This window comes from Podarcis filfolensis (assembly GCF_964270895.1).
Source record: "Podarcis filfolensis genome assembly, chromosome: 15".
Classification (NCBI taxonomy): domain Eukaryota; kingdom Metazoa; phylum Chordata; class Lepidosauria; order Squamata; family Lacertidae; genus Podarcis; species Podarcis filfolensis.
This window is the reverse complement of record NC_139618.1, coordinates 16,013,031-16,025,736: the sequence shown is the minus strand read 5'-3', so window position 1 is coordinate 16,025,736 and position 12,706 is coordinate 16,013,031. Positions and strand designations below refer to the sequence as shown.

At 47.1% G+C, this 12,706-nt stretch overlaps 1 protein-coding gene across 1 annotated transcript; it reads right to left on the bottom strand.

The window, feature by feature from the left end:
- Positions 1-3,557: 3,557 nt before the first annotated feature.
- On the bottom strand, positions 3,558-6,814 carry LOC310749915 (C-C motif chemokine 5-like). The gene is made up of 4 exons (XM_083587233.1): positions 6,582-6,814; positions 5,422-5,460; positions 4,590-4,692; positions 3,558-3,776 (listed from the first exon to the last, which is right to left on the bottom strand). Exons 1-4 carry the CDS (start codon positions 6,652-6,654, stop codon positions 3,689-3,691), a joined length of 303 nt encoding a protein of 100 aa, XP_083443359.1. The 5' UTR covers positions 6,655-6,814; the 3' UTR covers positions 3,558-3,688.
- Between the last annotated feature and the right edge of the window lie 5,892 nt (positions 6,815-12,706).

Genomic DNA, 12,706 nt, shown 5'->3' with positions numbered 1-12,706 from the left:
GGTGACATCATGGGGAAAATGTATGAAGCAGCGAAGTTTCCGCTCCATCTGATAGCGATGAAGATACCGAGGGGCTGATGTCCAAGATAGAGAGGCAGTGTATGGGCCTATCATGAGGCCCATAATCTGCGGCTCCTTTTGATTGAGAAAAGGGTTGATAAGAGCCCTTTTCGTGCACCAACTCGGCTGCAGCAGCAGATCCACTTTCTGAGAAAACCCACAAAGTACTTAGATGCTTCAAAAACATCAGGCGAGGGTGGAGACCAACAGGGCAATAAGCAAGCAAAGGGCAGCCTTCACACCCCTTGCCCAAAAATTAAACAAACACACAATGCTTTAAAAATACAAGGAAACCCCTCCACCAGGCCCCCTCCCAAGGAAACCCAGCTTTTCATTATCTGCAACACCTTTCCCCTCTAAATGAAAACCAATATTTCCAACTGATAGATAAAAAATGATTGAGGAGAGGGAGACAAGGAAGACTTACTAGGAGAATGTTTTTTTTCCATTTTGTGTATAAAACAGAGACAACAATTATAGTAACAGGTGAAAAATAACGGCTGAAAAGCAAAATTATAAAAAGGCACATAGAATGAGTACAGTTGCAAGTGGGTTAAAATAAACAAGTCCAAGTAAAGAATATCAGCATTATCAGATTATTGACCTCTTTGAGTAAGGTAGAGGAGAGAGAGACAAGGAAGACTTAGGAGGATACGTTTTCTCACCTTGTGTCTTCTTGGATTCTACACCTGAAAGGGAGAAAGGAATGGAGGGCCATTATGGGTTTGCATCCCTGTGAACTGTCCGCCTCCCACAGCCATGGATATGGGAATCTTGACCCATGAAACCTTTGTTGCTAGCCAATGGTTTGGGGGAGGCATACTTTGGGGTGGATTTTTCACTGAGCAAGACAAAGGTCTGGTTTCCACGTGAGGCTCATCTGTGGCCCCGTTTCATGGGTAAGCCAAGTGGCTCTTCATGGGCCACCACTGCAGCTGCCGCTCTACACCTGGGAATCTCTGTGATCTTGCCTCTGGTCCCCTACAAGAGGCTGCAGCAGCAGTGGCACAGGGCAGAGAGGTTGCCAAAGACGTGGCAAATCTGGCCTCTAAAGAGCAAGCCGCAGCTTTTGCTGCCACTGCGGTGGTGGCAGCAGCAGAGCCAGAGGACAATGCATTCCTTGGAGGCTGGATCTGCTGCCCCAGTCGATCCTGCCACCCAAGGTGGTTGCCTCAGCATGCTTCATGGGTCAGCCGGCCCTATTGCTGTCTTAAAAATCAATTGAAAGCAGCTATATATCCCAAATAAAAAAAATACGTCAGAGAAAAGAAGGATAATAAACTCACGTGGGCAAGCAGTGACCAGGGCAAAGGTGGCCACGAAGAGGAGGAAGAAGAGGGCAGCTGGAGAGAGATTCATGGCAGGCAGAGATGAAAGAGGATTGGGGCCCTTCTAGTCTCTTTCCTTGACAGCTTTGACATTCAGTAAGCTCTAGTCTCTTCTTTATAGACGATGTTTCTAGATTGACTTCTGAAACGTTTCCACTCCACCCCAATCAAGGGAGATAGTGAGGGGTTGATGCCCAAGATACGGAGGCAGGATGTGGACGTATCAAGAGGATCATCACCTGTGGCATATTTTGATTGATAAGGGGGTTGATAAGAGCCCTTTCATGTGACACGTCCATTTCTGTGTAAACAGCCTGGGTGCTTCCATGGTCTCAGGGGAGGGTTGAGGCTTTGTGAGCACAAATGTAAAGATGCTGGAACGAGGTCCAGGAAAGGATCAGGCCATTTTAGGGTTATGGATGGGAATCAACCAGGCTGTGGGTGTAATGGAGCCATGACCTTAAGGACTCCTTTAAAAGAAAAAAGGCTACATTGTCCAAAGTGGAGACCTTCTTCCATCACTGCCTGGTGCTGGCAGAGGCCAGTTCCTGTCTGCTAGCTCCACCAAAGGCCCACCTGGACCTCCTTTTTGCCTATCTTGTTTATCAAGCCTGGATTTGCATTCTCCCTGCCAAAGCTATAGGGACCCCTGGGACCTCCCCACCACTCCAAATGAGGGTCTGCTTTTCTGCTTGAGTAGCACCCAGCTGTCAACTGGCTCTGTGGTGCTGATCACCTTCCATGCTCCTGTAGCAAAGGAGGAACTTAAACTTTACATCTGCCCCAGCTGCAACAAAACATGTCTCTCCCGCATCGGTCTCTACAGCCACAGCAGGTGCTGCAACCTTCCAACAGCTTGACCTCACCCCAAAAAGGCTCACTCCTCCATTGTCTCCCAAGGCAGATGGATGCCAACATGTAGCTTAAGGGATAGACAGGATTTTCTTGCTGAAACTCGTTTACAGCTCAGGATCCAGCAGGTCTGCTGGGTTGAGGGGCTCTGCTCAGCACCTGTGCCTGGGAAAGCCAGAACTGGTCCTGACAAAGCCCACGGTTGAATTGCTGCAATATGGCCCACATGGGGCTGCCTTCTGAAGGGTGTCCAGAAACTTTGGCTGGTCCAGGATGCAGTAGGAAGGGTTAGGGCAGGGGCTCCTCCTTGAGAATATCAAACTCTTGTTTTACAGTGTGAATGTAAGAAAAACCTGGCTGCTGGATCAGGCCATAGGGGGTCTCACTTAGACCAGAACACATGTCTCAACCAGTGGCTTATGGAAAGCCTGTGAGCAGGCCATGGCAGCAATAACCCCCTCCTCTTCTATTGCCTCCCCTGTTTCTGGCTATTCAGGGGCAGGGGGAGTGATTCAAATAGTTGCAATCAGCTATGAGAGCTGGGAGAGGAGTGGGAGGGGCGCACTACACAGAAACACATATCCTAAACACCAAAATAAAACAGAAGTTTACACACACATACATTTGCCACAAACTTTTGTGACTCTGCTCAGCATCAGAAGGTATAAATCATTTGAAGGCTCCTTCTCTGGGATGGGAGAGTTGTCTGCTATCAGACACCCCCCCCCGAGCTTTGAGAGATGGAGGACTGAATGCCTCCTCTGCCCTGCCCAGTCAGGACTGGTTGGAATTTTGCTGATGACTAGAAACATCCTAATATGTATAGGCTGGGAGAACCTGGGTGAAAAAGTGAGCTTCCCCTTCCACCCATGCTAGCCTGGCCAGATTTGAGGAGGGGCCTGCAGTCCTAGGCCCATGAAGGAGGGAATACCATTCCAGGTTTGGGTTGTTATGTTGCCTTGGCAGCTGGATTTTACCTAGGTCCTAGCCCTGGCTCCTGTGCTCAGTTCCACCATCTATTGGCCAGATTCCCAGCTTTCTTTGGAAAGGAAAGGCAGCTGTTGTTGGACTACAACTCCCATCAACTTCTAGCCATCATGGTCAATGGTCAAGGTGGATGATGGGAGTTGTAGTCCAATGACTTCTGTAGGATACCATGTTGGCTGCCCCTGTTCAATATGAGATATGAGGTGAAATGTTGAGAGCCACCACCACCCCGGCCCAGCCCAGGTCCCCACCTCAGCCTTTGGCCAGGACGAAAGGGTTGGGAATGTACATTTTCAGTTGCAAGGCTATAAATGAGAGGCACTCAACACATGATCAGCATCACTCCCTTTAATCATATTGCTTCACTTTTTGCATGGCTTTCCCCCGCCCAGCATTCAAAGCAGCTTGAGCCCTGGACTCTCTTTTCTTCCTGTGGAGAAGGAAGGGGAGGGATGTTGTCTCTATGGTGGGGGCAGTTTGCGGATGAGATCCTTGACCCACCGATCATCGGGGTTAGTGCAGATCCTTTTATTCCCCTTTGTGATGAATCTGCAAAAGGTGAAATGTCTGTTTAGTTCCAAGCTGGTCAAGGCCGGGCAAAAGGTTGTTCTCTGACTTGGGATTGACTGGGGTGGTGTTGAGGTCTAGTCCTGACATTCACCCTCTAGGACCCAGGGTCAAGGGTTCAAATACCCACATAACATGAAGCTCTATGAGTTATCTTGAGTCTAGTATAGTCTCCTAACCTACCTCACAGGATTGTTGTGAAGATGATATGGGGACAGGAGAGCCACATATACACCACCTTGCGCTCCATAGAGAGTTATAATATAAATATGGTTAACATAATCCAATCAGAGTTGAGGGGCTTAAGGCAACTTGTCCAACCCAGGGCAGAGAGGAGATTCCATCCAGGGACCTTCTGACAGCTAGAAGACTTACGAATGACTCTGCTCTCACACACTTCATACCCTTAAAGCACTCTTAATACCACTTTCACAGTTTTGGCTCTGCCCCAAGGAATCCTGGGAGTTGTGATTTCTTAAGTGTCCTGGGAACTGTAGTTCTGCAAGGGATAAACGTCACTTCTCAAGAGTCTTTCTTTAAGTGGCACCGATGTCTTTTCAATGAATGGGGTGGATGTGACCCGGGTGGACCTTAACTCAAGAGAATTGCTGGTGGGCTGGATTTGTACAGATCATTAGCCAAGTACATGAAGTTGGCTGCAATTCAGTGATGAGCCAAACAATTGAAAAGAAAGAAAACCCTTTGTTACTTTGGAACATGCAGAACGTTCAGATGTTTCTGTTTTTTTTATTATTATTAAAAAAAATAATAAAAAATAAACTTGCTGCTACTTACATGATAGCCGGCAGGGGGCAGGTACTGCCTGCATACTCATAGCTAACCAAGAGCTTGAGTGGAATGGGTCTCTTTGCATATTTCATGCAGCAGTGGCTTGAGCCTGTGAAGGAGAGGTGAGGATTGGAACAGTTTAGTGGCTTCTGTACCATGGAACGTGAAAGGGGGATAGTTTTCACAGAGGCTCTGGGAGGTCCCAGCCTCTCCTGGAGAGGGGAAGTGTTCATTCTCCTTCCGATCAAGGGAGGTTCACTGGGGAGGGCTGGAATAGACCTCCTTCACTCCCCATCCACCTGAACTGAAAGGAGCCTGAATCTCCCTGCAATGGATGTTCCCTCCCACACAACAGGCTCAGCCTGGGGCAGCAGGGGCAGCCTTAAAAACTGAGGCCTGAAATATGCTGATAGGACTGTCACATGGAAGATGGAGCATGCTTTCTTTTCCTGCTGCTCCAGAGAGGAGGACCCAAACCAATGAATTCAAAAAACAGGAAAGGAGATTCCGACTCAATGTTAGGAAGAACTTTCTGAGGGTAAGAGTCATTCAACAGTGGAACAGGCTCCCTTGGAAGGGGTGGAATCCCCTTCAATTGAGCTTTCTAAGCAGATGTTGGATGGCCACCTGTCAGGGGTGCTGTAGTTGTGATTGCTGAATGACAGGGGGTGGACTAGAGGACCTTTGGGGTGCCTTCCAACTTTACAGTTTTATGATTCTATGAAACGGCTGTCTGAACAGCATCCTTAGGACAGAGTAGAGAAGGAACTGCCCATGTGAATCTGGCACCAGCTTCCTCTTTGAGTATGGTTGAGGAGGGAGGACAAGGAAAACTTACCATCACGACCTTCATCCTGGGTCTCCTTGGTGTCTTCCCCTGATGGAGAGAAATGAATGGCAACTCACTATAGGTTGCTCTCCCTTTCAACCATCCACCATCCCATTGCCAAGGATATGGGATTCTTTGCCCTGTGGAACTTTCATTGCTAGCCTGTGACTTGGGTGAGACATTTCTTTTTTCCTTTCTTAATTTTAATTTTTAATTTTCAGAAGGTTGCAAATTCAATACACTTTGTGTATCTCCTTGTAAGGAGATCCAGAGACCAGTCTGGGTGGGCAGACTCACTCTGGGGCCTGTGCCACTTCAGCTCTGAGAACCCGTCACCCTGGCGCCACAGAGCCAAAGAGAAACCCCCTCTGGCCCCATTACGGAGCACACACTGTGCAAAAATGTGTATATTCGGAGCTTTCTCTAAAAAGCTGATGAATTTTTATGAGAGCTTTTAAATAAGAGAACGGGGAAACAATGTGGAAATTCAGAAAACAGACCTGACAATTGGAAAAACGGGGAACAAAGAAAGAGGGAATGTGACTGAATCATCACCCATTGCTAGGCCCTATCCTAGTTATAAAGCACTTAAATATTTTTTAACTCTCTAAGTATTGTACAAATCTATCTATCTATCATCTATCTATCATCATCATCTATCTATCTATCATCTCCCTCTAATAAAAGTAGCCTGCTGGATCAGGCCAATGGTTCACCTAGTCCAGCATCCTGGTCGCACAGTGAAGGAACAGTTCCTATGGTAAACCAGCCAGCAGGATTTCAGCAAAAGAGCACTCTCCCCTCCTGTGGTTTCCAGCAACTTTCTCCCCCACCCCTCCCCACCAGCCCCTCTCTATAATTATTACACTCTAATGATGAAAGCCATCCTGCCCATCTTTCAGCTGTAAAGCAGGGTCTAAATCTCAGGCACACAGGATGCTGCCCTATCTTGAGTCAGAGCCCTGGTCCATCTCTCTTACTAGCATCATTCACTGGAGAGCATTTGCTCCCCAGGTCTTCAGGTAGCGAGTCCTTTACCAGCCTTACCTGGAAATGCTGGAGTCACACCTGAAACCTATGGCAAGCAAAGCAGGTGCTTTTCCGCTGACCTACAGCCTGTGCCCCAGAAGAGGAGAGGAGAGGAGGATGGATAGTCACCCTTGACTCACCTGAAGAGGCATCAGCCAGGGCAAAGGTGGCCACAAGGAGGAGGAAGACGAGAGCAGCCAAAGAGAGCTTCATGGCAGGTGAAGACGGAGAGACACTTTCCAGACTTCTTCGTTTATTCAGTCCTGGGTACCTGAGGCTCCCCCAGATTTCTTTTTATAAAGGATTCTGGCTACCCAAAATCTAGAATGCAGAGCTGATGTCATGAGACAATGGCTTTGTCAGAAGCATCGCAGCTCCCCCCCCAGCTGATGCCAAAGGAGATAGCGAGGGGTTGATACCCAAGATTGGGAGGCAGGAGTTTATCATCTGTGGCATCCTTTTGTTGATAAGGAGGCTGATAAGAGCCGATTTGTTGACCAAACCTGCTGCTGCAGCAGATTCACTTTCTGACCAAACCTGCCAATTTCTGTGTAAACAGTTCAGATGCTTCAGAAGTAGATAGCTGGTTTATGTGTCACGTCAGCAGATGTAGAATCCATCCACCAGCTAAGGACCTCTTTGGAGAGAGATGACTTGACCATGCTCTGATAACTTTCAGGCTGGATTTTTGTAATGCGCTCTATGTGCAGCAGCCAGTTTACTGGCGGGGGTTCTATTTAGATCTCATACAAACCCCTGTTCTAAAATAGCTTCACTGGTGCCAGATTCTGGGTCCAATTCAAGGGGCTCATGCTAGTGTTTAAAGCCCTAAAGGACTTAGTCCTCAAATATTTGAAAAGTTGCCTCCTTCCCTACAGGCTATCTTGGGTGTTGCAATTGGCAAAGGGGTAGTTCCTCCACTCTCAGAGGTTTGGAGTGGTGGCAGGGCCTTCTCTACAGCAGCCCCTAAGTTGTGGAACTCCCTCCCCACAGAGGTGCATCTGGCATCTTCATTGTACAGCTTTCAGAGGATGCTGAAGACCCACTTCTTTACCCTTGCTATTAACACTTAAGATATGCATAGTTTTAGGACCCATCTTATTTTTATAGTTGTAGGTTGCTTAAAAAAAAAATTAAGGTTGTGTTTTAATGATGTAACCTGCCCTTAACCTTATGGTTAAGTGTGGGTTGATAATGATAGTAACCTAATAGTCCTAATAGTAACATTGTAGGTTTTAGGGGTTAGCCTGGATGATGCTCCAAGTCGCTTCCAATTCTTGGGGTCTGGCACTCACAGTGGGTTGGAGATTAACAGAAGAAGTTGCTGAACTAGTCAGACAGGTTTCTTTGTGAGACAGTGACCTTAGCTGACCACTTCAGGTTCCTCATCAGGATGAATGAGCTAGGATACAAGAACTACAACTAAGTGAGGATGCCACCCACTCTTAACTTGGACAGCTGCTCCAGGTCACTGAGAGGTCAAAGAGAATTACAGTGGTACCTCGGGTTAAGAACTTAATTTGTTCTGGAGGTCTGTTCTTAACCTGAAACTGTTCTTAACCTGAAGCACCACTTTAGCTAATGGGGCCTCCTGCTGCCACCGCGCCGCCAGAGCACGATTTCTGTTCTCATCTTGAAGCAAAGTTCTTAACCCGATGTACTATTTCTGGGTTAGCTGCGTCTGTAACCTGAAAAGTCTGTAACCCGAAGCGTCTGTAACCCGAGGTACCACTGTAATGGCACAGGTCATCATTTAGGGTGACCCAAGCAGTTTCTGTGCCAAAACCAGGCCTAAACCTAAACTGAAATGTATCTAGTTCCTGGACCCACATTGGAGGAGAGGGCTTTTGCCCTCGATTCCTGCTTGCAAGTTCCCACAGGCCTCTGGTTGGTCACTGTAAGGACATGATGCAGGACTAGCTGGGCTGTTGGCAGTGGCGTAGCGTGGGGGGTGCAGGGGGGGCGGGCCGCACCGGGCGCAACATCTGGGGTTAGGGCAAATCCATGGGTTAGGGGGCGCAAATCCACGGGTTAGGGGGCGCAAATCCACGGGTTAGGGGGCGCAAATTACTTGCCTTGCCCCGGGTGCTGACAACCCACGCTACGCCACTGGCTGTTGGCCTCATCCAGCCGGTGCTCTTTCATACCCTCCAACATTTTGGGAGGGCAAATTGGTTCACCTCTACACACCATCCTGCTGCCCCACTGCCTGCCCCCTCACCTCCTCCCTGCCTCCTCTTTCGCTTGCCAGCTGCTGCCCCCCCTTGTGCCATTGTCTGCCTCCTCCTCCTCTGCCCCCTCCATGGCTTCCACCGCCTCGTCCACCTCTGCTGGTACTTCCAGAAGCTGGCTTCCATAAGTTCTGCGATGGAAGGAGGAGGAAGAGTGGTGACGCGTGGGGGCAAGGTAGGTTTTGCTTCCATTTATTTTGGTCCCATGCACTGGTGTGAGTCAACTGACTTGGGCCACAGTGTGGGACAAAGAAACAGCCACCTTCTGCTCCACAGCCAGAGCACAGGAGCCAAAATGGGACATCCAAGATGGGGATCAGAAGCCAGGGCAGCTTCTGTCAATCTGGGACATCCCACTTAAAACGGGACGGTTGCGCTGCATACTCTTTTCACACCCTTCTGTTATGTTCCTATGGAAGCAGCTGGCTTGTGTCATCTGCTGGACCACCCCTTGTTCCTTGCATCCACCTCTAGGTTGCCACAACACCTCCTGACTCAGTCTCACTCAATGCTGGCCTCAACTGTCCCCCGGTTACCCCCAGAGCCACCTCAGCTAGGCAAGGGGTCAGGGCACCATGAATCATTTGGATAAGGAAGGAGTGGTTTATGTCTCTTGAAAGAGATGCTACTTCCTTCCTAGGCACAAACATACACTCTTTCTCTTGCTCAAAAATAGAACGTCTGCGTTGCTGTGCTGTATGACGCAGCATTATGGGGGCAGTGTTCCCTTTTTGTTCCTGGAGTGCATAAGAGCCAACGCCTAGGGGCTGAGGTCCCTCTGGTCCCCCCATTAAATATTTGAAGCAACTGGAGAGCTGCCTTTTATCAGGCTTCTGATGAATTTGCCCCAAAGCAGATGTTTTTCCTCTTGCAGATTCATCACAAAGAAGAACTAGAGGTTCTGTGCTGACCCCTTCAGCCAGCCTGCCCAATATGGATCCCAGTCTTTTTCTTCCCCGTCTTCCTTCCAGCACACCTTGCTCTAAAGACTCTCTTTTCCTGACACCTCAAACACACACCCCATCAGCATGGCAACCTCTGCCTGCCCAGGCCCAAGATTCCTCTTAGATGGGTCATCAACCCCCTTTTGTCATGTTAATACCTCTATTCCATGCAAGACCCTGGCATGGAAAGAAAGCTTAGCCTGTACTTTTCCACTGGACTCCAATCTTCGCTTCAGTGCTCAAAATAATCGAAATCCTACTATTTATTAATTTCCAAGGTTTAGTCTCCCCCCCAAAAAAAATCTATTACAATACTAAAGTGCTGAAATTTGATCCCATAGAGATATGTGGCACAAAACAAGGGGGCTTGTTTTCTTGCCTGCTCTTTGCCCCTTTCCTGATGCCCCTCACAGATTCATTTAGAGAGAATTGTGGCCACCTTTGGTTGAAACTGTTGTGCAAGTAGTACCCCCATGACAGTGAGTAGAGAAGGAACGGTCAATGCAAATTTGTCACCTGCTTCCTCTTTGAGTGTGGTTGCGGAGAGAGGACAAGGAAGACTTACTATCACGAGCGTCATCCTGGACCTCCTTGGTGTCTTCCCCTGACAGAGAGAAATGAATGACGGCTCAATATAGGTTGCTCTCCCTTTTAACTGCCCACCACCCCATTGCTAAGGATATGGGAAATTTTGCCCTGTGAAACTTTTCATTGCTAGTCTGTGACTTGAGTGAGAATTTCTTAGGAGTGACTTTTTTGCTGAGCAACACAAAGGAGTTGTCACACGAGGTCTCATTGTGGCACCTTCTCATAGGTGAGATTGGCACTTTTGGGGGAGCCAGCATTTCAGCTCTACATTTGGAAATGCCCTTGATTTTGCCTGCTATTACCTCCTACTGAGGAGACGCAAGGCCTGTCTGAGTGGAGAGACTCAGTCTGGTTCCTGCACCACTTCAGTCCTGAGGACCACTTGCTCTGGGGCTACAGAGCTGGGGGGAAGGCCCCTCTGGCTCCCTCCATCAGATGGGCAAATGACTGAAAGTTTCTCCATGTAGGGTATGAAACAAGTAATTATATTGTCATTACATTGCTGTCTTGAAATCAATCAAAAGTGGGTATAAATCTACTGAATCACAAACATGTAAGAGAAGAGAAGGGTAGACTCACATTGGCTAGCAGCGGCCAGGGCAAAGGCAAGCACAAGTAGGAGGAAGGTGAGGGCAGTTGCAGAGAACTTCATGGCAGGTGGAGGTGGAGAGAGGACTCAGGGACACCTTGACTCTCAATACCTTGAGGTCCCCCCTGGTCTCCTTTTATAGGAAAATTGTCAAGGATAATTTCAAAACAGTTTCCACTCTACCCAAAAGCAAGGGAGATAGTGAGGGGTTGACGCCCAAGATAGGATGTGGACGTATCTTGAGGCCCATCATTCATGGCATATTTTGACTGACAAGGGTGTTTTCTTGGGCCAGGCCCATTTCTGGGTAAAGAGCTCAGATGCTTCCAAAGCATCAGGGAAGGGCTGAGGACCTGTGAGGGCAAACATAGGAGAACTGGAAGAAGGTCCAGAGAAAGTTCAGGCCATTTTAGGGTTATGGGTGGGTAGCAACTGAATTTGAATCCATTGATTTAAGTTGTATCCTCCAGGGAAGTAGAAAGCAAGCTTGCTCCATTGCTCAGGTGACAGCCCTTCAGATATTTTAAGAAGACTCTCATGTCACCTCTCAACCTTCTTCTACAGGCTGAACATCCCCAGCTTTCCCAACCATCCCCCATAATGCTTGGTTTCCATGCCCTTAGTCATCTTGGTCACCCTTCTCTACATACCTCTTGCCTTGTCAATATCCTTCTTAAACTGTGGTGCCCCACACAGGTGGGGGTCAGGTGTGGTCTGACCAAGGCAGAATAGAGTGATAGGAAATTATACTTCTGTTGATGCAGCTTAGATTTACATTAGCCTTTTTTGAAGTTATTCAGTCCCAGACAGTTCTAGTTTCCTCCCAAAGTTACCATATTCTTCCATGTATAAGATGCCCCCATGTATAAGATGCCCCCTATTTTTGGGGAGTCCAAATTAAGAAAACACCCCTTAGCACTGCCCGTGTATAAGATGAGCCCCAATTTTAAACCTATTTTTTTTGTTAAAAAACCTAGTTTTATACACGGAAAAATACGGTATTTCCTTCTTGTTGTCAAACCTATTTGAACAAGGATTCCCACCCCCTCCCAAGATTTTGCGATTATTTTTATTAGTTTTCAATTACAGTCCAATAATAGCCTCATTATAACAATACCAATTTATAATATATTAATACCAATCATTCAAATACCGAATTATAAAATTTAGTTAAAGTGGCTCCCACACTTGCTAGATTTGATGGTTTTCTTTATTTCTGCATTCCAAAATCTTATTGATTTCAATTACATTCCAGTCATAATAATAATCCCTCATACAACTGCAATATTAATAACTTCTATTCGTGTTGACACATTAAATGATTTATAAAACTATAAGTGAGGAGCTCAAACTACAGTATATCCTTATTTTTCCTGTGTGTGGCAATTATTCTGTCCATGTTGTTTCTTCCTGTCCTTGTAAGATATTATGTCTTTCTTCCCCCCTGGTTGTTGCTGTTATCCCTCATGCCTTGGGCGAAACTGATATCCCATTGCTGATCCAGAAATTTCTCCATCGCTCCATCTGCAGCTTTAACAACAACTGCAAAAGTCACTCTATCCCAGTAAATATTACCTGTTGTCACCATTTTTCCTCAGCCTGGAAAGAGAGTGGTCTGTTGAACTGCAGATGACTCAATAAAGAACCTTATCAGTTCCTTGGCATTTCACAGACTCCTTTCATCCTTCCTTCCAACTAAAGATATATGAGCAATTATACTTCCAATTAAATTAAAATCCAAGCCCTCTTAGCGTTATTCAGTTCACTTCATAAATAATAGAAGATGGGGAAGAGTCAGCTCTAAGTTTCCATCATAAACCTTTTGCAAAATAGAGCTTCCCTCCCTTTTCCCTTTTTTTTACACACATGGTTCCATTTGATGTCATATTCCATATTTATAATCCAATTTCTTC

What these genes read in the sequence shown, in the direction of transcription:
- LOC310749915 (XM_083587233.1), bottom strand. Translation starts at nt 6,654, where the DNA reads ATGAAGCTCTCTTTGGCTGCTCTCGTCTTCCTCCTCCTTGTGGCCACC. An exon ending in CCTGGCTGATGCCTCTTCAG is followed by an intron (nt 5,461 to 6,581) that starts GTGAGTCAAGGG and finishes TCTCTCCATCAG; the next exon opens with GGGAAGACACCAAGGAGACC. An exon ending in CCAGGATGAAGGTCGTGATG is followed by an intron (nt 4,693 to 5,421) that starts GTAAGTTTTCCT and finishes TCTCCTTCACAG; the next exon opens with GCTCAAGCCACTGCTGCATG.